The 27,183-nt window shown below is 37.8% G+C and overlaps 1 protein-coding gene across 1 annotated transcript in view; it reads left to right on the top strand.

The window, feature by feature from the left end:
* LOC129724507 (uncharacterized) overlaps nt 1–27,183 on the top strand; it is a 589,670-nt gene that overhangs the window by 376,070 nt on the left and 186,417 nt on the right. Inside the window, exon 5 of the mRNA XM_055679461.1 lies at nt 7,211–7,329. Within this exon, the coding sequence (XP_055535436.1) occupies nt 7,211–7,329 (119 nt within the window). The remainder of the gene's footprint in view (nt 1–7,210; nt 7,330–27,183) is intronic.

The raw sequence follows: 27,183 nt of genomic DNA, 5'->3' as shown, positions 1-27,183 counted from the left end.
ACGCTGTTGTCTGCAAGTTGTCTTATAGTGCATGAATTTTCCAGACATTCGTCGATGTCATTTACATAAAAATTGTAAAGAAGGGGGCTTAAACACGAGCCCTGGGGAAGACTTTTCGAATTAGCTACGAAAAGTTGCCAAATCGCCATGCGTAAAATGCATGTGCTTTTCGGACAACAAATTGTGCAAAAAATTGTTTAAAATTGGAGAAAATCCTTGTCGGTGAAGTTTACCCGAAAGAATGTCAATTGAAACGGAATCAGAAGCCCCCTTAATGTCCAAGAACGCAGACGCCATTTGTTCTTTGCGAAAATAAGCCAGCTGAATATCTGTTGAAAGCAACGCAAGACAATCATTCGTCCCTTTGGCACGGCGGAAGCCAAACTGAGTATCTGATAGCAGACCATTTGATTCGACCCAGTGGTTTAAGCGACGGAGTATCATTTTTTCCATCAATTTCCGGATACAGGATAGCATTGCAATCGGCCTATAAGAGTTGTGATCAGAAGCTGGTTTCCCTGGTTTTTGGATGGCGATCACCTTCACTTGCCTCCAATCCTGCGGTACAATATTTTGCTCCAGGAACTTATTGAACAAGTTCAACAAGCGCCTCTTGGCATTGCCGGGTAGATTCTTCAACAAGTTGAATTTGATTCTATCTAACCGAGGCGCGTTATTGTTACAGGACAGGAGGGCAACTGAAAATTCTGCCATCGCAAAAGGTGATTCTATCGCGTCGTGACCCGGAGACGCATCGCGAACAATATTTTGCTCAGGAACAGAGTCTGGACATACTTTCCTGGCAAAATCAAATATCCACCTACTTGAAGACTCCTCGCTTTCGTTGACCGTTACGTGATTCCGCATTCTTCGGGCTGTGTTCCAAAGAGTGCTCATTGATGTCTCCCTCGACGTCTCGTTTACGAACCGACGCCAATATCCGCGTTTCTTTGCTTTAGCCAAGCTTTTAAGCTTGGTATCAAGCTCCGAATAACTTTTGAAGTCGTCGGCACTGTCTGTATCCCGGAAGGTCAGATACGCGTCGGATCTTTGCGTGTAGACATCGGAGCACTCTTTGTCCCACCACGGAGTGGGAGGCGGTTCTTTGATCGTCACGCCGGGGTATTTTTTCGTTTGGGCTTGCAACGCGGCGTCGAGAATCAAGCCCGCGAGGAGGTTTTATTCTTCAAGTGGTGGATGATGTTGAATCGACTCGACCGCTTTTGAAATCATTTCCTCGTATAACTTCCAATCGACATTCCGTGTGAGGTCATACGGAATGTCAATTGGTCGCATGCGAGATGTCCCGTTTGTAACTGAAAAAAGAATAGGCAAATGGTAATCGTCTTGTTGTCAAAGAATGAATTGTATATTTTTGATCAAGCGTTTCAATGAACGTATGGTTTTTGCTGAAGAATCAAGGACAAATAAAGAAAAACGTATATTTTCCAAAATATTAACAAGTGTTGTGCTTAAATTCAAAATAACTCGAAAACCGATGCCTTTAGAATGTTAACCACCAAGAGCTTTTTGATTCAAAATGACTCTCTGCATCTTTTTAAATCATCAGAATACAAATATTTTGAAAAATTTTGGAATTAGAATTTTTATAAAAAAATAATCTACCATAAAAAAATATTTTTCATCTCTCCATCCTGGATTTTTTTCAAAGTTGCGTATTAACTTCAAGTTTCTTTAAAATAGTAGGAGGGTGGTATCCAAGACACGACCGCATAGTTGACGTAGGACTACAATAATTTTATATTTTTATTTTGAAGCTATGTTTGATTTGAACTCGTTTTACTTTTGTAGTTTGTTTGATTTATTTTAACCAATTTAAGCTCAACATCTTCCAAAAGAAAAGTATTTTGGTTCGGGTGGTAATATCAAGTATCTAGGTCGTCAGCCCAAATTCATCAAGCGACACTTCAAACAACTTGGAACTAAAACTAGTTCATTGGTGGCCATTTCTACTGTTAAGGTCGTCTTTGAACACTTAAAAAGTCAAAAAAGTCATGAAAAAAGAACTGTTCACTATTGGCATGGTTCGATTTTGGCATCAGAAAAAATTCTGGCGTGTTGCCAAAATCGAACAGGGTCTGTATTTTGATTATTTCTATGCAGCACTCTATCTTAAGCAGGTATTAGACGATTTAATTTTGTGCAAATGAAAATCGTACCAAAAATATCAAATATTTGCTTCGTTTAATACCTGCTTTAGTAGAAAAAATATTTTCTTTAACATTCACAATGGTCTAGAAACCAAATTTAGGGGGAAATTTGGGTCTAGAGCTCTATAGCAATGTTTTAGAGAAAAACTTTTCTTTACAAAGTTACTTTTAATTATTGGAGCTATAAAATTGTTGTTTAATTACAAGTAAGGTTATGGAAAGTAATATTTTCTTGCAAATGTTAATTAAAAAAAATTTCAATTGAAAAATACAAATACTAAAGTCGGAACTCTAATATCAAGATGAAATGAATTTGGTTTTCCTCCACACCACCACCGCGGGATGCAACTAGTATTGTGATATTGAACTAAATTCATTTAGCTAGTAAAATAATCAGTATAGCTCGTTTAACTACCTATTCAAAGATCTGTACGGAGCCATTTGGTTTTCTATTGTTTTTTTTTTTAAATACCCTATATTCAGTTATTTAAATAATCTGAAAAAAGCAGAGTGTAGAGTTCAAAAATAAACAACGCATTTTGTTGTCCCTAGCGGCGCAGCGTATTTTGCGGCACCCGAAAAATCATATTGAATTCTAATATATGCTGCTATACGAAACAAGAAGAAGAAGAAGACAATTCAAATGGCAATTCGATTGTGTTCCACGCCCTACTGTGCGTCAACAGCGGTAATGTAGTTTTCACTTGGCTTGACTGCACAAAAATGAATTGTGAACTGAAAAATGAACTGAACTATTTGTTTTCCATTAGTACTGGACTGTGATATCATAGGGATTGATGTGTGTTACCATATGTGTCTAGTTCGGAACTAACTTTTATTAAGTTAACTTGGAATGAAGAAACCTATACTCTACACAACTTATTTTCTACACACACAACGTTAGGTTGCTAGTCATGAGTTTTGAAGTTGTATTGAAGTGTTCAAGCTGAGTTCACCAATCACGCATAACACTCATAGGTGTTGGTAAACTCCATAACGCACGCCTCTTTCGAACGCGCATCGCGACAACAGCGCGACAGCAGCGCGAAGAAGGTCGCCATAAAACAAAACAAACAGAACTAGGCCATCTGGCAATATTGTTGCTGTTCGAGTGGTATGCTTGTTCTTGGTCTGCATTCTTTGCTATGCGGAAAAGAGAGAGGCTGGCATCACGGCTAACTAATAATACGTGCCCGAAAGCTATCCGTTTAAGTTATTAATTTATAAGTGAATGGCCAAACTTGTTAAAAAGTGTCAAGTTGTGATCTGTGAAGCTTTGTCTAAGTGAGAAAAGTTAAGGTTTTGTGAAAAACACAGTGTTCTTTGCGTGAAAATAGTATTTTTTCCTCGAATTGCAATTGAAAATTGTAAGGCCAGCTAAGTTGCGTGAGTGTGAGTGCCTACTTTGTGCGTCGCGCTAACTAGCGGTTCGTTATTAACATGCGAAAATGGAATGCATGGCGGTGTGAGCGAAGAGAACGATAATATCTGGAGAGAGAGCGAAGAGAGTAGTTTTTTTTTCTTCACCTATCGTTTATTTGACACGGCACAAATAGAAGAGAGTAGTGTTGCGCTGTGCTTGTCGGCGTTTGTTTCGCTGGCATAGGCATAACCAAAATAAAACAGATGAGTATAAGTTTTTGTATCAAACATTTTAAGAATGCATAGGCTCTGTGTGTAGTGGTTTTTAGCGGGTTTAGGACTTTGCCAGAAGTGTAAATATGTCATCTGTTGGGTGCACAAAGTGTGGTAGCTTTTCGGTTGCAGGTGGAGTTTTTTTTTTATATTTACAAACCAGATTGTACGGTGCACTCTCACAGGTCAAAATTGGCAGTTTTACAAAATAGTTTCAAAATTTATCATTCGAGCATGACAATGCGGCATGCGATTGATGCATCGTCTACAATTGTGAGTCCTGGCAGGGCGGTGACATTTTATTCAGTTCTATGTTCTTGTTTTATGATTTTCCTAGCTTTTGGACAAATGTTGATATACATAAGTAACTTTTATTTAATAATGTTGAAATCGTTTTGGGCGTGAAAATAGTTCACGACAACTGAACTTTGATTGCAATTATTTTGGCATTTTAATAATAAACTTGGAACTCTGTTTCGTTTAATATGCTCATTTGCATTTTGTTAAGTTTTTGGGCTATGAATGCATGGAACTTTGTCAGTTTTTATATTCAGTAGGTGTCTTTTGTGCGAAACGTCGTGTCGCGTATGCGTCGGTAGGAGAAAATGGAGCGGTCGTCCATAATGCCCCGGTGAAACGCATCATCGGCCCGGGTGAGTTTTGTTTATCTAGGGGTTTCCGGAGTGCAGTGGGCACGCTATTGTTTACTTCGGGGAGGTCAGCTCAGTTTCGCGCACGTTATTTTGACAGCGCTCAGTGTAACTATCTTAATACAACGGTTTCGGAGCTCAATGACCATTACATCGTATAATGCTCGGGTGTGCCTTGTGGGTTTTTTTTACTCGCTCTAACGGTTCTTTGAGCTGGTACCAGTAGTTTGCGTTCGGCGTGCGGTGCGTTTTACGAAATTCATTCGTTTCGAGGTAAATTTTAATAGTTCACGGGATGAAACGCGAAGTTTGGTGTGATACAGACTGTTAACGATTGGTTGCCGGTGATACCTAGAAACTTCGATTCTCCTATATGCCGATACAGCGATCGTGATGCGGTTCTATTTATATCGTCTTCTGATGGCCGGTTGCGCAGAGAACGAGAAATATCCATTTCGGGCGCGAATTTGTGTAGAAAAGATCGCACCATCAACCTCGATGGATCCAGATCAATTCCTTTCCACTAACACTAATTCCTTCCTTTGATACTTGTGGATGATGCAGAGGATTCCTCGGTCTCTAGTAGCAACAAGTATTAAACTAACACTCCCGATATCCCTTCCTCTATTGATCTGCATTGGGCGTGGCCAGCTACGTTATTTTTTTTTTCTTCACATAACATTTAGTTGACACGGCACAAATACAATTTAATGTTTAACGGCGCCAATTATATCTGATGACTTAAAAACTAAAGCAAATTTTTTATCCTCGCTGCCGACTACGAGCTGAAATTAAGTCTAACTTAAAACTAGCATGGATTTTCCAATCAGTGTTTTGTTGTTCAATGGTCGTCTGATAATCGTCGAATGGCATGTATGGATTCGTTCTGCTGAGCCACGATGTCGTGAGTTGGGACAGAGGCTCGTAGTCCTTGGGTCCTGGTTCTATTGTGCGGGGTCTGGTTGCTGGTTTTGTGCATAAGGTTCAAACGTGTTCTTGTCGTTTTGTTGGGTGTAGACGGAGGGGAACGGGACTAGACTAGGGCATGGATGGATTTCAGGAAAACATATATAAGGGTCATGTAGGGTAGGTCAAGGCTCGCCAAGACATCACGAACAGGAACAGCTGGCCGTCTACCTCCGGCCTGAAGGGAAGCTACAAGCTTAGACCTGGCGTCACGGTGAACAAGGCATGACCAAACAACGTGCTCTATGTCGTGATAACCTTCACCACAGGCACAGATACCGCTTTCTTCGAGCCCAATACGACGGAGATGCGCAGCTACGTTATTGACCAGTGAAAAGAAAAATCACCAGGAATTGTACACTGAAAATGGCTTGCTACTCCTAGGCACCATTTTGACGGTTCTTTGTGCAATTTCAGCTGGTTCTGGTCAATCGCAGGCAACACACGGGCGATCAAATATGCTATGCTATGCTATGCTATGCGGAAAAAAAACAAGCCCAAATGTTGAAAGTTGATATTTGATATTGAGAACACAAGGAACCAAGTGCAGTAAACACTTCACTTGTTGTGTTAATGGAAAAGAAAGTCTAGCGGTTCTGTTAAATAAGATTTCACAGTCCGTGAATTAAGTACCAGGATCGTAAAGATCTAAGCTATACTTTTAGGCGTGGGAACGTAAAGACGTGGGAATATTTTACAATTGCGAGTTTTTCTGCACTGATAGACGACGAGTAACCAGCGCTCTGTTCATACATTGCTCGCTGCAGTACTGTTGCCTGTGTCATCATATTCTCCTTCAAGACATCAGTTTTATTAACATTAACATATATATTAACAGCAGAACGTAATACTGTCTGATAGTGAAGGTGGTTACGAACTTTCCGAAAAAGCTTAACCTTCAAGACATCAAAATAGTCTAGGCTCATGGAAGCTAACATTAGTTGACCAATTGGGACGGAGAGATTCTGTCAAATTTTATTTTGCCACTGCTATACAGGATATCTCAGCAGGCCGTTGGTGTCTATTCATGAAGTCTGTGCCAGGGGTGCTCACATGTGATTGGTACATTGTTGGTGAGAATTTGATCTTGGAACTTTTATTCAATTTTCGCTGTTTAACAATGAAGTGATAATGAAAATTGAAGAATCACAAAATTGTCCATCATTTTATCAATCCAACGACATATTGACTATTGTGATCCATCATGTGGTTACATCAGTATAACCGTTTGAAATTTTTCATTCCAACATTACATCTTGGTTTTAGTTTTCGCGCAATGTATGTTGATATAGTGCGATTAGACGTAGTCCTACGTCAAAAAAAAAAAAATTGAATTATTTCTTTTCAAATTGAAATTTAATGTTTATTTTTAATTCTTTTTTGGTCACGGTGTATATTTTTTTGTGATGCATTTTAAATCCTCTACAATTCATTCTCAGACAGTTTTTCTATACAACCAACGGTTTCTGGGCTTCAATGTTTCGAATAAAACCTATGCCAAAAGGCATACGCCCTTCTAGAATATAACTCATGGATGTTCAAAATCTGTGAAAAATGCTCAGTTTGCTAAGCCAAATACGTGTGCAAAGTTTCATTCAAATAAAAAATGGTCGATCAAATTTTCGCGTATTTTAAAATCATTTGGCGCGGTTCTGCTCGTATGTGAGTGTGACTGTGACATTCGGGTGCGTGAAACTGTTTCTCATTTTCCACCTTTTTCTATCTCTCATCCTCACGCGGCTTCCTGGAAAATCTGCACACCATTCTGGCTACCGGCTAATTCGACAGGAATCTCTGCGCGCTGGATTGTGGTTTCGAGGGAATCTGTCGCAACGGTGACAATGGTGGCCAACAGCAGCAGCGTTGCCTGTGCCCGTTTGGCAAAAGCGGTCATCGGTGTGAGGAAGGTAAGTGATACGTGTATTGTTATGGTCGTGTTTTATTGTTTGTGGCAATTGGGGCTTATATTTTGGTGGAAAGCATAATAGCTTTATTTTCGAACGATTAAAACGAGAGTATAGACATGTTGATGAATATGATGAATGCATCGTTCAGTTTGGTTTAATATTTTGTACCATTGTTCATCCTTTTCAATTGAACATCAAATTCTATGTAAATAAATATTGACTATCATACAGTAGGATTCCATGTTAATTTGTTATCAAAAAAGAGAGTGTTTCCATGTTCAATTTTCATCCTGTATTTACCAGTTCATTCTTTGATAAATGAATCAAATCGAGTGTAGCTTAGTATTCCGGTCGTTCCATAAAAATTTGCGTAGAAATCAAAAACCTTGAAATGAGCCCTATAATAACCGCGCAAAAAGCGAATTGAGATGATATTGAAGGTTACTCTTTCTACATGAGAAAACGCAATATATGCTTGCTACGTCACTTAGAATAAATTTATCATTATTACTGGCACGGGCCAGTGATTATAATTCCAAACCATCCAATTTGTTCCCCCGAACGCCAGCTTCATCGGTAACAATATATATTGAATTGCAACTAATTGTACCAACCGCTTGCAATAGAAAACAGAAATATCAACAACTCAGCAAAAAGCACCCGGTCGGTGTTCCATTCTCAAGGCTAAGAAAAACGCCATTTAATGCTGGTTCTAGCAAAACCCGTTTCTCCTCTCGCGTATGAAGAGAGATGACACAGTAAGTACGCAACGCTATATTAGAACCGCAAACATGCTGCCAAGTTGAATGGCACGACCATGATTATGTGTGAGAGTGCGTATGCCTGTGTACCTACGTGAAAATCTATTCGCTAACCGATAGCTCATGACCAAACATGCAAAAATGTTGCTGGCTGCTGCTTCTAGCGAAAGCAACCACTAAGTTAACGGCCCGGCCACCGCATCAAAGGTCAACTGCCTGCCTTTGGTAGCCCACATGCCGATGCCTGTTACGAGTCTCAACCGAAGCAAGCAGCTTTCGGTTAGACGTTGTCAGGTAAAACTATGAATAGCGAGCTTTCAAGTTGCATCGATTTGTCTGTTGATTATGCAAGAAAATATACGTCTGAATGGCGGCCACCATCGGAGCACTGCTCACGCTCCGTCAATCGTCAGTTCGTTGGATTTGAACGTTAGGTTTTGTTAGGGTGGTACGAGAACTGCTATAGGATTTGATTTATTAAAAACGCAACGAAAGGTTCATGAATAGTTGAAAAATTTCACAGAAAAAATGTCACTCTTGAAAACACAACCACCGTGGTTGTTAGTTGCCCCCTCGGTCTTTATGAAGCACCATTGAAGTAGGAGAATTTTGTTTTTGAATGATTAAAAAAATAACACTAACGAATGCACGAATCACATGCTGATGCTGAATTCGGGCTCCGTGAGTGGAAAGAACCGAAAATGCAATAGAAAGCTGTAGCGCGGCAGAATGGTTTATGGTTCAATGGAAGCATTAGTTCGGTCAGGCAGTAAATATATAGAATGAGAGAGAGGGCGCGCGTGTTTGTCTAGTAAACCGCAGCGAGGTTTTCATTTTTAAACACCACAAATTTTGGAACAGCATCATTGAACTGGTTTGGATGGATGAGAATAGATGGAATATTGCAGTCAAGGAAAAAGTTGAAACGATGTCCTTTTCAATGATTTCATAACATCTTATTCCAAGAATATGTCTAGAGTATTGCAATAATTTATCTCGCAAGAGAATTGGGCTGTTTAGCTAAATGAGTTTTCTATATCATCTGAAAGAGCTGCATTTTCTGAGCAAAACGTGATTTTCAAAAATTTCTATCGTTGTCTTTCAATTTTTAAATCACGAATTAAAACTGCTCGAAATGGCTACAATGACAGTTCGCCCATATACCAACTGTCATTGTAGCGATTTGGGTCGATTTCTATTCTTCATTTAAAAATGGACAATGATATCAAATTTTAAAATATCACGTTTTGCTTAGAAAATTTCACTCTTTTAGCTGATATATAAAAATCAGAAATCCGTGAATAGCTAAAAAACCCAATTTAGTCAAAACTGATAAGCGAACTCAGCTCGTGAGTTTGCTTCGGAAATAATGAAGAGAGAGAGAGAGAGAGAGAGAGAAAGAGAGAAAGAGAGAGAGAAAAAGAGAAAGAGAGAGAGCGAAAGAGAGAGAGAGCGAAAGAGAGAGAGAGAGAGAGAGAGAGAGAGCGAAGAGAGAGAGAGAGAGAGAGAGAGAGAGAGAGAGAGAGAGAGAGAGAGAGAGAGAGAGAGAGAGAGAGAGAGAGAGAGAGAGAATTTGTAGAGAATTCACTGAAGTTAAAGTTGCGTTTCGTATTGATGGATTTTTCGCCGAAGAAAAACAAATATTTTTCAACTCTGTAAAGTTATTAGATGAAAACCATCAAATCTACAAAAACTGGCAAAATAGCGAAAAAATTTCCCATAAAAAGGCTTCTCAAAAGATTCGCACGTGGCTCGCACCTGGTCCATCGACATCTTGAAAATGAGCTTCATAAACTGGTCCATAGTGCTCACTTTATGGTCGCTCTGCTTGGTCAGCACGTATTACCATAAATAAAAGTTTCGGGGACTAAGGTCCGTAGAGCTGAGACGCCACAAAGTCTTGTCGAGAAAATCAGTCAAATTCTCCGGGCACCACGCTTGAACGATATTCGCCATGTGGGTCGGGGCACCGTTTTGTAGGAAGAGGTCCCGAATTGCTGGGGCCACAATCTTTTCCAGAACCTCCGTATTTTAGTACGGCGTTGATTGGCTGGTGGTGTCCTAACCGATCGCAACCGCTCTGATCTCGCATGGTTCTCGGCGGAACCCATCTCTCTATTACTCTATTACCCGCGTGGAATTTCAACAGCCGTGATGTGTCGCCTGGCCGCCCACTTCTCGCAAACAATTTCACTACGATGCACAGTGTGTTTACCAATAGACAAAACAAAAGTAAAAAAAGATTATGTTTTTCTTCATTTTAAGTATACTTTAATGTTAGTTCAACTTTCTACCATTGTATGAACGGAATTGATGCCAGTTTCTGGCGTCTCTGGCGCGCGCAGTTAGTGGCAACAGAAACAAAGGTCAGCGCATAAAAAACAATTATTTCAAATTATTGAAATTGGTGCCCGAATTGTTCTCTCTGTTACATAAATAATAAGTGACCTATAATCGAAACATAAAATGGATTGCATTGATACCAGTTTGTATAATCAATTTGTATAAAAATTAGAGTGACTGGTATTTCAAAACATGTATTTAGTCAATTTATATTAAGTTATCTCTAAACAAAAAACTGCAAAAAAAAACAAGTTTTGATCAAGCCGTTGGTGAATCTACCAAACTCTACCAATCGGACATTTATATTAAAAATTACTGTGAAAGGTAGAGAAATAGGGTGCATAAACCTTAAATGCTAATTGATGCGAATTTTGAACTTATTTGAATTTTTGTGGGTTAACACCGATCGCCTGCAAACCGAGAGATTTTTGAACAATGGTAAAATTGTGATGAAAACGAGAGAATTATGATTATCATATGTGATCTTGACTCTGCAAAAAGATACATTTGAGTATGTACGTGTTTTATTCTGATAAATAAATCAAAATGAAGAAACTAAAATACCTTCTTTCTTTTTATCTTCGTTAAACATGCGTTGAAGTTAGTTTTACAAATATAAGAAATTAATATATAGAAACTGCAGTTTTCGTTACTTTGGACAACTTTTACAGATAAATTAACGGTTTCTGGTATAATGTTAAAAAGTTGGTGATTGAGACACTTTTGCGATTCAGTGAAACTTTTGACTTTTTTGCGATTAGTAGATTAGTAGTATATTAGTAGTATTAGTAGTATATTAGAAGGTAATGAGCAACATTAATGTGTTAAATTGACGAAACTGTGCTGAGTGCCTCAGTGCTGAGTGCCTCAGTGCTGAGTAGCGAACCTATACATTAGAGAAATGACAAGACACTCACCGTTAAGGCAACTGTCAACATCAAAACGGATAACGGCAATGCAAAATTATACAGATCGCCCGTTTTGATGTTGACAGCTGCCTTAACGGTGAGCGTCTCGGCGTCTCTCTGGTGTATAGGCTGACTAGTGCTGAGTGCCTCAGTGCTGAGTGCCTCAGTGAAACTTGCCAGCTCGAAAAGATCCTCGACCTGATCGGGAATCGAATCCGATATCACATCCGTGTGGGAGAGCTAGCCAACCGACATCGCTAACCACAAAACCACAAAACCACGGGAACCATAAACAAAATATAAAAAAAATATACACTGTAAGAAAAAATCGTTCTGATTTTGGAATTTTTCCTTTTTCTGGAAAATTTTTCCATTCTTGTTTTTCATTTCTCCATTATCGAACAGCCATCACTAAAATCTCTTGTGGTTTTTATGAAAAATAACTTTTTTTCAAAAGTTAGCTGTTTTAAATAAATAATTGAATTTAATTACAGTTTTCCTTTTTTGACGTAGTACTACGTCTTTGTTTTCTGTACTAGAGTACATTTTGAAAAATTGAAAATGAAAATGGTAAATGTCAGATTTCAAACGATGATAGCAAGCGAACGACTTAATGCATCTTAGTTACCTATATGTCGGTGGATAGATAAAATGTATGGCAATTGTTTGATATAATGTTTAACATTGTTGCTTCACTGCTTAGTAGTGAAAATAGGTGAAAAATTCCAAGGTCGAACTTTCCCATACACTTTCCTTGCTATTGCCTTGCTCCCCGCAGCACGGATAACAATAAAATGGACGGAATAAATTCCACTACCTGCTGTATTGCAAAAATCAACTTTCAACTGCGTGTAGAAAATTCAACTTTATTTTTGTTCGTCAAACGGTAGCTGTTAGAGTTATGCGCACCAGGAAAAAAGAGTTGACACAGCTACCGAAGGGCAGAGCAGAGAGCAAATTTATTATGTGCGGCTAAGGAAAATATTCCATGCTACTGGTGCACAATTGTCGGAAAATTAAGATTTTTTGCCAAAAGTAATTTTTTGGTGTCAAACTGTTAGTTTTCTACTGTAGGGGTAAACAGGGTAAGACCGCCCTGCGGGGTAGGACCGCCCACCGTAGTTTTACTATCAAGTTATATAATGATTGAAAAAAAAAATTTAACGTGTCTATTACAGTATAATTACATATTATTTTGCACCCCTTTTTGTTTTGATAGTGCGCGAACGGTCACAGAAATAATCAAAAACAACCTTTCAGCTGGCAACCAGTCAATGCGCTATTGTTTTGCGGGAACTTAAGGTTTTTCTGTCTAAAAATCTATTGTTTTGTTCGTGAATATACGTTTACTCGCTTGCCTGAATCTGTCTTCTTCCGGAAATATCGAAGACCGTGAGTAATCTTATAATTTTGACTACTTTCTCGGTGAAATATGAAAATGTTCCACTGGGGGTAAAGCCGCCCACTATACATGGGGTAAAACCGCCACGTATACAACTGTTTGTAGTTTTACTTCAAGACCCAAATGCCTCGACACTACAAAGGGAATATTTACAGGATCAGTAAAGCAATTTCTAGCCACCTAAGACATCGATGATAATCGACCATTTTCGATTTGGTTGAAGCTTTTCTAGTAATATTTTTTTAACAAGACTAATTTTCGAAACAAGTAAACTTGTGTAAAAATGGTATTAATGAACAAAAATAATTTTAGAGCCAGGACGGTTTGTTTGATTGGTGTGACATCTCCGGCAGAGTTTAAAATAGTAATTTTTTACCTCCGAAAAAAGTACACACTCTAAAAAAATTTGAAGAAAAGATCTAAAAATAGGATGAAAAATATTTTTATTTTTCAAATTAAAAGAAAACATGTTTTTGCTCGCAAAATCTACAAAAGATAAGCTAAAATTTGATGGTTGTTGGATCATGGAGTAATAGAAATATTAATAGCTCAAATTTTGTTAAGGAATTTTTTGGGCGGTTCGTTTGATGGATAGAGTCGTTGGTAATTTTGTTCTTCAAAAAAAAAAAAAAAAAAAAAAAAAAAAAAAAAAAAACAAAAAAATATTGAAAATATGAATGAAAAAATTAATAATTATTATTATTACTCTATACATAATAAATGTCTTAAAAAAAATCATACAGACAGGTTTAATGAGTTTATATTTTCAGCTTAAAATCAGGTATATTATAAATTGAATATCTTGAAAAACTCCAATTCTGTAAAATCTATTTATTTTGAAAACCACAAAAAGTTACCTAAACATTGATTTGAACTTGGATAATCAAAAAATAAAATAAGTTGAAACTTAAAAAAAAATTTTTGTTTTAGATTTTTCACAGTGTATATTTTATTCAAAAAGAAAAAAAATATTCATCATCTACAACTATGTCAAAGACACTATACTGATAACATGAACTGTTTTGGCCCAAAAAATATAACTTTTATCCTCAAAAAATGGTGGGCGATCTTACCCCGCTGGTGGGCGGGCTTACCCCGCACGAAAAAGATCTGCACATTTTCAATGATTTTTTAAAATTGAAAAAAAAGCTAGAAAATAAACAAAAATATTTGAGTTCTTATTTTTCAAATGCGGGTATTGAATAGAAGAACCTCCTAGCGAAGAAAAAAATGAAATTGCAGTCGCAACTTTTTTTTCTATAAACGAAATTGCTTAAGGGGGCGGTCTTACCCCTATATGATTTTGTCATTTGAGAAAAGAGTTGTAGTGACAAGGGGTTGTCCATAAACCTCGTGAATTGAGGCAAATTGTATTATTTTTCGAAAAAATATAAAAAATCGTCAGTGTATACAAACGAAAAATTATACTAATTCTACGTTTTCTTGATGTTTTCTGGACCAAATTGAGACGATATACGATGATTTTCTTTGATCAATCATCCAAAAATTCAAAATTTACATTAAAAGTGAAAAACTTTTATTCATTTTTTTTCTACAAAAACACAAATTTTCCTCGAACTTTCAGCATTGATTCTTGGAAAGCACAAGCTGGGCTTTCAGGCACGCTATCAGGAACTGTGCTTACACGTGCTTACATTTAATGTTTTCAAAGATCAAAATTAGGAAAATTTCGCATATTTTCTATGTAGTCTGCGACAGACTCTGTTAGGTTAAAATCAATTACTCTCTCAGTTTTATGTAGCTAATATAACAAGCTTTTAATTGTATGCAAGCTTTAGTAGGATTTTATATATTCCAACAGAATCAGAAAAACTCTTTTTTTCTTAATTTTTGAGAGAGGTAACTTTGGAGGCATTTTTCAACATAAACCGTGCTATGTATCAAGATTTCATTGAGAAATTAGGAAAATCACAAAATGATGTGCTCAAAACATTCTGAATATGAAACTCGCATTTTGGTAATTTTGGGCCGCTCCTATATATTGGGACCAGGCTTGTAAACGGTCACCATTTTCATTTGATCTCGCTTTCTTAGCGTGCGTCACAGTCGGCTTTCGCTCGTAATGTAAAACAACCAAACCATCGCCGCTCAGCTCACAGAAAGAAGAGGATAGTCAAACGACACTCGCATATCAAAGAGATTGCGTAATTTGCATATCAAAGAGATTGCGTGCGTAATTCTCATTTCTAGAAAAAAATGTCAAAATACGTCTGAGGAAATTAACGTCGTGATGGCGATACTCATTTGACATGTTTGTTTAAGAATGTATTCAGACAGCGAGCCTTGGTAGCGTCACAGGAAGAAGAAGACTATTATCGCAGGGAAAAGTGGTTCTACCGTGACCATTTCGAAGCCTGATTGGGACCATCTTATGTGCGGTGGTGCTATCATCAACGTATTGTGGCACGCATCCGTCAGAAATATGTAGGTGAGGGTAGCTCAGCAGCCAATGTGTATTGAAGTAGTTGCGGTGTCACTCAGCATGTGCCCAACAGGTTTTCTCCAGTACTATGGATGGTTGAAGATAAGATTTATGAGAATTTTCGCAACTTTTACTAGTCTAAAATTTTCATGCATTTCTCAATAATCATTTTTACAATAACGACCGGGGCATCAAAGGAAACAGCAGTGTTGTCTATGGACAGTTTGTCGCAGCAAGATATAACCATCATTTTAAGAATTTTCACTGCGAAATTGAGTAATTCCCCGATCCCCTACCCGCAAAAAGGCGAGGATCATGTGATGCCAAATTGTTATTGTATCTTTGAGTATCGCTTACATTCTTGATATTACATTAAACAGAATTCAAAAAAGTTAATTTAACGTCGTGTTAAACCTAATTTAGTATTGTAGGGGAATTGGGGCAAAATCAACATGTTGCTGATATTTTACGTAGATCAGACACCTACCAATCGATTTCTGTGATATTTTTTCTCATTATATGACATAATTTGACTACCACTTTCAAATATTAGCGCATTACCATTAATGCTCATACATACTCGATATTATTTTGCTCTGTGAAATATACTAAAACCATGCTTAAACCGGTTTCGTAGAATCACCGTTTTGAGCTCAGTTTTTGTCCGATGTAAGATCTGTTTTTTTAAAAGATGGGTTAGAAGATGCTTATATGTGGACAAACTCGTAGAATTTTGATATTTGATCTTAAAACAAAATGGCGTCGAAAAAACATCGAAAATTTCCGATTTCTAAAAATTTCAAAATGGCGTCATTATTGTCCCTTAAGTTGAAATATGTTCAAACTCAGGGATATTTGTTTTCGCATCAAACTTCATCAAAAAATCATACATAGAAGCCATAGGCAAAAACATTGTTGCACTGTGTTATCTGGTATGTGAAGTGGGCTGTCGCCAATAGGAGGGCAGGGGTTTATTGAGACAAGGTCCACGTTGATTTTTTTTGCATGTCGTGTCCCTGCGTATCTGCGTCGGTAGAAGAGAATAGAGCGGTCATGCATGATGCTCCGGCGTGAACGCGTCTTCGGCCCGGGCGAGTTTTTCTCATCTAAATATTTTCGGAATATAGTGATTTCGCCTGGTGTACTTAGATATTTTTTTATGTCTTACGTTACACGTTGTCATCCGTCGTAAATATCGTGACTAATGACAACGCATTTTGCTTCAAAGAACCGCGTCTACCGAAGTGCGTTTGCTTTTTCAAGCATGCCCGGGATTAGTAATAGACAAATATAAAACCACTTGAACAAAAATACTTTTCCTTCGCCTTCGTAATAAGTTAATTTCGCTTGCAACGTTGTTCGAATCCGTCACATACCACGGTGACACGACCTTTACTTTTCGTCGCAGTCGTGGAGATGCCGAGGTAAACTCGGTCTCCCACAACGACTAATACAGCTCCTTTTTTACCATAACGACCGTAAGCATGTAACCGACGCCGTTATCGATCTTTTCAAAGCGAAAGCTACTGAATTGTTTTACATTGAAAACGGTTATTCCTAGTAGCCATATACGTGGTTCTTTGTGCAACTTGATTAGCTTAGATCCATTAGAGGGGAGTGACTATGAAATGTGAAGTCGTCATGCTCAAGCTCAAGCTCGAATATAATGCGACATGTTGATTGGCCGAGAGCTCAAGCTAGACTATATTTTATTTCTGTGTTTCAATGGTTAACCGCTTAGGAAAGTCATCCAAATGTTGTTACCGCGCATTCTTCCAATTCGAAAGTCATTCAAAATGATGCCTTCTAATAACAGGTAACTTTCGTTACCACTCTTCGGAACGGAAAAAAATCTGATGGGAGTGAAAATATACTTTGAAGACCGATTCGATTTTCAACCGGAACAAATTAGACTGAACCCCAAACAAAACTTTTCATTCCGACGTCGATCACTAGTTCCTGTTTCATTACATAGTCTAGTCAAATGTTATTCCAGCAACATATTCCAATCTTGCTCACCACCCCAAACAGTATGCAATGCGATAAGTTTGCGCTCAGAATATCAACTTTTTCAAATTAACTTTGCATTCCACATCTCTCCCGGCAAAACTTTGCCAAACTGTGCGCACCTAATTGGTTCCGTATGCAAAGATCCAATCGTCAGTGTAGACAAAGTCGAATAAAACACGCCACCATCATCGCTCGCAATTTCCTTCCCCATTCTTATCTGGCACTTTTGCCAGTATGCCACCGCCATCATCAATGTTCTATTGGAAAACTTTCCTTCGACTTGAAGTCGCTTGCTCGGTGCAAAATTAAAAGACATCGTTAGACAATAAAACGGGAGAGAAAAACGAACTTTGATTTGCCAGTCGTCGTCCCTCGATGCGTAGAGCAATCTGCCCCACGACGGAAGATGTAAAATTCCCCACCACCCGTTGTTCGATCCAATCGGGGGGTGGTGCGTAGCCCTACTAAAATTGGATAGAGATAGAGAGAGCGACAGGAAACTTCCTAGGAAAGAGCAGCCGTACTCGAGCGGTTCGACGTTTATTCGAGTGATTGGAACAAGAGATCTGGGCACCAAGCAGAACCTAAATGATTGACGTTTTCGTTCGGGAGAAGTTTTATGTTTATGAAGGTGCTTTCGGTCGATCGATGAGAAACTCATTCTGCGGCGAAAAATACTCAAAGTATTGAAGCACAGAACCGGCCAGTGTTTTTTATTAATATTCAAGTCAGAATATAATTAATTTAACAAAAGTGAAACCTGCCAACACCGATCCGACCTATTTCAACAATGACAGCTGTTTGAGATGTAAGTTATTGAAACAGCCCCAACAGTGTAAGGTGCGGTTGCTACAGTCGAAGTCTTCTCTTCACTGTGAGGTTTGGATACAATATCAGCGCAACAAGAACAATTGCCATCTCGTTCCAACATATTATGCATATCAAAATAATTGAAAACTGTCATAGCCTCGTTTCGGCTTACAATGGAACGTTCGGTGCAATAAATTTCTACCGGTTTCGAAACGTAATTTAAACCGGAAAGGTCGCTCCAGGTGCCATCTCTTCTCAGTTGGCCGGCCGGCTAGCTGTGTACCCAAAAGTCGAACAGCCAAGACCGGTAGCCGGAAGAAACAGAGCCCAACTTGGAACGAAAGTAATATCCGAACTTCCTGAAAGCCGTCGGTTCGGCTTTCGTTCTCTGTTTGTAACACTTTGGCTATTTCACCCGTTCCGGAAAGATTTCGGAAAAGTTTTCCGAAACGAAAACTCCCCATTCCAATCAAGAGGAAGAATAGCTTGCGGGGTGGGGTGGGTTCCGGAAAGCAAGAGAGAGAGAGAGAGAGAGAGAGAGAGTGCTTGATGGAGAAAGCCGAAATGCCGATTCTCGTCTGTGCTGATATAAATTACAATTATGCCGGTGTTTATGAATAAAAGCACCGACCGAATTGTTCGCCATAATTGAAATTTACGACTAAATGGAAGCGAAATTGGATATTTTTAACTGCACCCTTGCCGGTTTCGCAATGTCGCTACAGTAAAACTGAGCACTGATTTCAGTTTGTGCTTTTCTTGGCGATTTTTTTCTACAAATGTAGCCATAATTTCGACAACTATCTTTCAAGAGTATTGTGAGAAAGTTTAATTTCGATTTAGTTGAATCTGTGACTTGACGTTTGTATATAAAACAATAATTTCATATCCAGCTTCAATACAAGCGAAACGATAATGTTTAGCCTTGCTTTTTTGGTGGTTGCATTCTATCAACCAGACATCCTAAATATAAGGAACATATAAAAGAAAATCGCATCGAGTGTGATAGAAAAGAGCAACTATACAATCACATTACGTTCAATTTAATCTAAACAGACCACTTGTAGAGGTGATTGTCCCTTTTCAAACGCTCACGTTGTGAAGCTACAACATGCTGAACGATCAACGAAGTCCTAAAAGGTACAAAGTTCCTTTATCACCTGACAAACTCGAACAACATCCTTATCCTTTGCCTTATTTGTCCAGCATCCAGCACTCGACGTTTCTATTTGCCGACGGTTTCATTCATGATGGTGTTGCGATTGTCAACCAGACAATTGGTCGGCGTTACACAATCGCCCAGACCCACAGTATTACTCGCTCGTTCTTCTCTAAACTCGGCGAGCGCGAAGCATCATGTCTAACGTAAACGTAGTACAGAGAGATTCATTTACGAACCGTTTTACACGTTCGAGAAGAAAATCATTTTGAAAAACATATTTCCAATTCCAGAAATCCCTCTAACACTAATAAGATTGAATCTCGATATGAGAGTACACATAATTTGGAAATAGAAACGCAATCGAATGTCACCGTATGAAAACATCCTGTCACTCATCGTTAGGGGATGGAAAATTCATATCTGTCAGCCGACGCGCTGCTGCCTCGCGAAGTACCTCCCAACTTGTGGAGCACGAATCATCATCAACAGTAGCTGCTACATTCACTACACCAAACCGCACCGCTCCCCGCCACCGCACATGATTGGCGGGAAACCGGAAGCGCGGACTCCAGTCCAGAGTTATCTGCTGGCAAGCTTATTGATCACTGACAAGTACGCAGACAGTGTTTCCGATGTCCGTCGACTTCTCACACGATATCATTGTTCGCCGATGGTATTTTGAATGCCGTCCAAGTTTCGAGCGGAAGTGTGTGCACAACGTGTGCCGCCGTGATGCACATTTCGGTTCGACTATCAACCGGGGACCATGAGTACGCACTTGCGGGATGGCTCTTTCGCGCGACACTACCGAGAGAATGGATTCCCATTCAACGCGAAACATAAAGTGTTCGTTAACCGCTGATGACGATGGAAGTGCTGCTGATGAGCGGTGATTACTGGCGCCGTGTATGTTTCCGCTGTCGGCGGAGGGTGTGCATCGGTTTTTTTTCGTGTGATAAAAGAATCACTTTCAGGCTTCAATTTGTGTCCATTCTTTGTGATGTTTCATCATTTTATTCAAATGATGGAATGACCGCAGATGAAAATCTGTCGCATCTAGTATGTCAAAGTGGAACCTTTGAATCAACAGTGTCATTATGTGAAGTGAAAATCTCTTCAATTTTTTACCTGAACCAGACGCCGTAGATGAAATAATTTTGAAAAAGTAGAAAGTTTCACCTATCGGGTTAATTATTCTGAATTTAATAGTTCAAAAGGGAATTTTGTTTGTTAATTCGAGGAGCATTTTAATGTGCAATTTTTATGATACAAACTGTTCTTTTCCACAGGATTATTTGACGAAAATCTTCAGTTTCTCGTTCACTTGAAAAATGAACACAAGCATCAACACGAACGTTTTCGTGAACCTCTTATTAAACTATTTACTACTTATTGTTTGCGGTTCAACAGCTGAGATATCGTCATGTGTATTCCGCAGCTCATCAAATGCTCAGAGTTGCTAATATGATACGAGCTGACAAACGTGGAATTAAAAATTATTCAAAAAATGTCCGGTCAAAAAATTGGAAGAAGAAACGGATTCCAGAAACGAATCTGAAAGTCAAAGATTACCAAAATGAAGAGTTGTTCTAAATTTCCAGTGAATCATTTTGAATGGCAAACAGAAAATGATTATACAGATTGAATTGTGAAGAATCACCATAAACATAAAAGTAAAGAAAACAGGAACACAGCTAAACTTTGACAAACGGTAATAATAAAAGATAATTGCTAATTAAGAATTAAGTTTTAACTATAAATAGGACCCAAAAAGCAAAAAAATAAAAAAAGGGTTGCTTAAATACCGACAAAAAAGGTTGAAGATTTCAAGATGAGATTAATCCCAAATTAAGAATCCAGGAGTCCGATTTGAAAGGCTAAGTTGATCTTTAAGACCTTTGCCAGGGATTCAAAATACAAAATTCCCGTACGTGCGGAGGAAATAACAACTCTCCTAATTGAACACTGTTTCTAAATTGATTCTATCAAACAAATTTTGCTTAAACCTGAACTACTGAAATCCCGGAGAGAAAAAAATTGTTTTCCGGTTTTTTTCCTGTTCTTCATTTTTTTTTTGACTTCGAAAACTTTTTCAGAATTCTCTGTTTTGTTGTCTACACATTTTGCTGCCATGCGGTTGTCGCTGTTTCTCCTACGGGAAACAAGGTGTCTTGCATCAGCACTTTGTTTTGGCGAAGGAATGTCGCGACAAATACTATTTCAGACTATGCAACAGAAAATTGTATCGAATGTCCGTCTGCTCTTACTAACACGCAGAGAATCCTGAGTAAGAATCCCCAGGATATCTTTAACTCGGTGACGGAATCGTGAAAGGAATCGCAAACACGATCCGGAGGATTCCCACTCAGGGTTCTTATTCAAGAATCCTAGAGCCATATACAGGGCATTCCTGAGGATTCTTTTTTCAATAATCCTTTTCAAGGACGCTCACGAACCCAATGTGAGGAATCATAGAGAATTTATGCGATTCGTATGTGTTCGTGCGGGTGACTTTGGGAATGGATTTTTTTTCATACTATACCTGGTTCCTGGATTGAGAGATGAGAATTTTTTTGATAAGACAAAACTTTTGAGACCCACCGTTCAGCGACATTCGAAAAGTCGATTTCTATTGACATAAACAACAATCCGACAGTTGTTAATGAATTGACAATTGACTACCCAAGCAGCACTTGTAACATCTTGAAAAAAGCAATAAAACCGTAAGTCGCATTGTAAGCAGTTACTGTGAAACATACTAGACTGCATGAGAGAGGAAAAGGTTACATATATGACGCGAAACGACTTTTCAACTCCCCAATATACAGTATTATCACATAGTGGTTAGTGTAACTCCGAGGTCGAACAGTAACTTGTATGAATCATCCTTTGTTACAATCATGTTTACATGCAACTTAGGGTTTGCAATCCCGGGAACGATTTCCCGGGAATTACCTTTTCCCAGGATTCCCGAATCCCGGGAATAGAAATATTGATTCCCGAGATCCCGGGATTCCCGAGCTCCTCGAAATTTTTTCCATACAATATTACAATAACACTAAATATCGTATCAAAACGCGAAACTTACGTCGTAAAAGCGTAAAGCAGCTTCAAAGTGTGCATCATACGAGGCAAATATTTCTTTGAAATGACGATCAATATTTGCTTGCCGTGTAATATCAAATTATTCGCTTTAACTAAATTGTTCAGTAAACGAAAAATTAGACAAATTTTTGCTTCGTCTAAAGTCTTTTTTTGCTAGATAGTTCGCAACTTAGCGGATAGTTGCTTGACTTTTTTCTTTGTTTTTTGACAAAATTTTTTGAAACCTGTAAATTGATAAAAAACAATTTAAACCCGTAAACTAATACGACCAGAAATAAATAAAATAAAAAAAACTCAGTCAGTGTTACTTGGGTCGTGGCCGCGATTTCACATTAATTACGTAGGCATTCAAATGCTCTAAAACCTGCCTACCTAACACTCAGCCCTATCTTCAACAAACTTAACCCTCTAATGCCAAATTAGCTTTTAGACGGACTTCGATTCGAAAAAATCACTATGAAGCTTTATAAACATTTTTTAAAATTCTTAGCTTATTAGAGGTTCAACTGAAGACCGTCTAAAGGCGGCACTGGGCACTAGAGGGTTAAAGTACTGAACACTTCGGTTTCTAATAAAATGTAGAAAAGGCTAGAATCGATGATTTAGAAGCATCCTAGAAATCAGACACCAGCGAACTTAAGCAAAGATTTACAGAAGGAAATTACATTATTTGGGCTTGACGAAAAAATGTCTGCGGATCTGAAGCGATCGTTCGACGATACAAAAACCGTGAAACCTACTCTTCTGCTAACATTTGCTACAAAAATCGATCATGAATTTCTGGAGTAAACTTGAATAAGTTTTGTTTTTTAATCCGTTTTTTATGCGAATTGACAATAAAATTGTAAACGATTGTATGATACCTTTTGTTAATAAACTTTATTTGAAATCTCAGTTTTGCTAAGAATTTTGTTCCATTCCCGGTTCCCGGGAATTCCCGGGAAGTGAGATTTTTCATTCCCGTTTTCCGGGAAATCAATTTCCGGGAATATTGCAAACCCTAATGCAACTGATATGCAGAATAACAAAAAACTTGTCACATTGCCACTAGTCGACGACTTGTGTGTAATTAACATATTTTGAAAGGTTACATTGCAGATTTGACTCGAAGTTTGCGTGTTTAGCTGACCAAAAATATGGACAGCTCTACTTATCCGCAACAGATTCGTCTTTTTTACCAAACTAATCATGTGTTGGATGGCCAGTAAACAATTTTTCCACGACCCAAGTCGCCTGCATCACCGCACCGTCATAACTGGTATCACTTGTATAGCTAGTTATCACTTGTGTTGTGCAGACAAAACGGCATCGCCACTTAGTTTCCTAACTCTTTGCGATGAAAACACAACACATGGAAACTAAGGGCAAGACGGCTCATTTTTATACAAAACGATCGATATTTTAACAAATTAATAAAGTTATATTATGATAATTTCGAGCGTTTACATATTCAAGAAATGATCGAAATTATTCTTCCCTCATAAGAGCAGCAAACTGCCGTGTCGAATTTAGGCTATTGCGGCTTTAGATCTTTTAAAAGTTATAATTTTCAATGCTATTAGAATGGTTTAATTGGTATTATTTAATGGAGAGTATTAGTGAATGACGCATATTATGAATATGGTTAGATAATTATATATGGTTAGATATGGTTTTGCCCGTGTTTTCCCTATGCGACCGCTTCGTTACATTATAACAAGATGCATGGGCAGAATAAGTTACTTCGTGACGAGATTTGTCAAGCTTTTGTCACAGGATAATATTCTGGCAACATTTGAGATGCCGTTGTTTCAGTGAAACAAATTCGGACGATAAACAAGTGACAAAGAAACATGCTAAAGTTTAATAGTAGTTACGGTAGATAATTGTGACCGAATTGTGATTTCCGACTATAATGTCAAATTTATTCTACTACCAACTCAAAGTTTCTGTACACCTTATCTAAAAATGTCATGTTTATTTTTAAATAAAAAAACCATTGCAAAAATTTTTAAAATATTTAATCCTATTGTTGCAATACCGTATAATCATCCCTGGCCACACGGCGGTCCGGAACGTCAAATGAGTTTTGAGAAAGATGATAGAGGGAAGATGACATTAATCAAGAGGAGTAGATGTAATAGTAGTAGTAGTATCAACAAAATAGAGTAAAAATAAACATAAATTCGCCATCGTGAGTTAGCTTATTTGTAACGGAAGTGAAAGGTGACTTATAATAGCTAAAAGCAAACCGTATTTTCTAGTGCAAATAGAAATTGTCCAAGAGTAACGTGTGAGGAAAAAAATCCGAACAACTTTTGAATTGGTCTACGATTTTGAAGTGCTGCACAAATCGAAAAATCCTTTTCCACAAAATGAAGAACCACTTTTATATAACTGGTAACACGACTAGTCGATTCTGTCAAGTGACGATTAGTTGGGAAAAAGGCGTGGTCGGAAGAAGATCGTCGTAAATTGATTTGCAATTTTTGTGAGCGAAATGAAGAAAAATCTAAAAGTGAAGTGTTCAACTATTCTAAAGATGTTGGATATAGATAAAAACAGTTATATACATTATTGACAAACTCTTCGAGAATGAAAATACCTTCAAATAAAAATCTGGTTCCGGACGAAAATGCACTTTGCGAGAGTGCAAAGTTCGAGCGAAATTAAGGGCGGAAACGACTGGTCGGTCGGCGTAATCATATCGTGAGCTGGGCAATAAATATTCGATTGATTCAAAAACGGCGAACAAGTATCTGCGTGAAATAGGTTTAAAACTTCAAATATAAGTACCACAAAAATTACAAAGTAGTGTTTTGGCCAGACCTTGCATTGTCAATTTGTGCTAATGTAACTTTAGCGAATTTGCGGCAAGGCAATATCGGGTTTATTCCGAAAGGAAACAATCCTCAAAATGTGCCATAGCTGCAGTCTATTGAAACTTTCTGAGCAATCTTGAAGCGAATGGTCTACCATAAAGGTTACAGAGCAAAAAACGTCGATTGTTTGATAGAAAAATCGAGAAGGAGCTCAAAACACTTGAAACATCCGGAATTCAGGAATCTATAAAGCAAGTTCCCCAGAGGATCAGGAAATCAGCGCGTTGTGGAGCTGAGTTTTTTCTATGGGGTTTGTAAATGAGTTACATTACTTGAATAAACAAACAAGTATAGAAAAATAAGTTGCGCAAGATTTTGATTTGAAATTGAAAGTTTGTTCGAATTTTTTTCCTTATACGTTAGGAGGAACTATATCGTTCCAACATCCATTTCCAAAAAGGCTGTGAGTAAGGAATTTAACGAGATTTAGTATTTAGAAGTGAAATTATAGAAAATTTATACCTACCGTTGTTTACTTACCTGCAGGAGCGGTGGATCGCGGTGAGAACCTGAAAAGGGAAAAAATTGCCAAAGGTTCCAAAAAATATTGGAACATAGATTGTGAGTAACAAAAAATACATATATTTAAAGCAGTTATTTAATCGGATACCTTCCGATAGCAACAGCGTTACACCAAACGAGGAATTAAAATATTCGCTAAACGTTAGGGTAGCTAAACCGAAATTAGGCCAGGAAATAACCGTACAATTTCGAAGTAAATCGTAAGTGGCACAACAATTAAACTATCTAAATAAACTAAAAGGTATAAGTTCAATAGGATAAGGTGCGTCAGAAGTAAAGAAGAAGCCGAAGGAAGTTTACATTGGGAAAGGAAACCACTTTATTGTAAGCAAGTAATGGAAAATCAAAATGTTGTAAAATAATCAAAATAAAATATTACAGTTTGAGCGTCGTTAACAAAAATAGTTGGCTGCTTCGAAAATTGGGTTCCGCCCCGGAACACCTATTGCAACAAAATTCATAATATGAAAAGAGAAGATCTAAAAGTAGCATTATTATTTTTCTTAAGCAAAAAGATTTCCTTAGTGTTTTAATAGATATTTCAGTAACAATTTAACAAATTACATTGTAACCTTTGAAAAATGAAAATCCAGGTAAAAAAAAGTTATCCAAAATGCGCGTTGAATCAAAAACCTGCGCAAAAAACGCGTAATTCGAAAATCTGCGCAAAAAAGCATTATTTCGAAAACCCGCGAAAAAAATCGAGCTGATTCGAAAACTCGCGTAAAGAACCGCGATAATCAAAAATCCGTGCAAGGAAAACTAGTATAAAATCCGCGTAAGAAAAACTAGTATAAAAATACGCGTTAAACACCTGAAAAACCTGAGAGCTTTCTCTCATTACGTTTCAATTACACCAACTCGTTACTAGCGCTACTCTTATAGCCCCTCTATTGACCGGCAGTGTAAATTCGACTGAGATAATGAAAATGGCGATTATTTTGTGCAAATGAAAAAAAAAAATTGTGCTTCATATAGAAATACCCTGCAACAATGTTTTCCAACAATAAAAGAGGGTTATCTTTTAATTTTGCTGTTAATTACACTACTTTTAGATATATGATTTGTTCCTGCATTGAAAAATATTTTAAACGAGTATGTAGAATGGTGAATTCCTTAATATTTTCGGGGCGCGTGCTTTTTACGTGAGCAAAATCATCAGTTTCACCATGGATTTTAATTTGCATGTCAAAATTATGTATAAGCACAAAGAACCACTCACATATATATGACATGGACATGCTGGTTATATTTTGGAATATGTCACGGGTAAAAGCCATACAAATATGCCTGGGAAATTTGTTGAATTGAAGCTTCAATTTGACCAAGAAAAGTTTCATGATATGCATCTGTTTCACTGCGATCGATATGCTACAAATCATGTTACCTAATGGTCGAACAGAAACATCATTAGTAACAACTGGACTGGTTGCATATAGACTTCCAATTTGCGCTTTTCAGGTTACATAGTAGTAATGATGTTTGTTGCAGAGGCCGCACATGGTTTTTCTAATTTGTCGCATAATG

This window comes from Wyeomyia smithii, chromosome 2, assembly GCF_029784165.1.
Source record: "Wyeomyia smithii strain HCP4-BCI-WySm-NY-G18 chromosome 2, ASM2978416v1, whole genome shotgun sequence".
Taxonomy (NCBI): domain Eukaryota; kingdom Metazoa; phylum Arthropoda; class Insecta; order Diptera; family Culicidae; genus Wyeomyia; species Wyeomyia smithii.
Note: the sequence above shows the minus strand (reverse complement) of the source record. Positions and strands in the feature narration are given on the sequence as shown.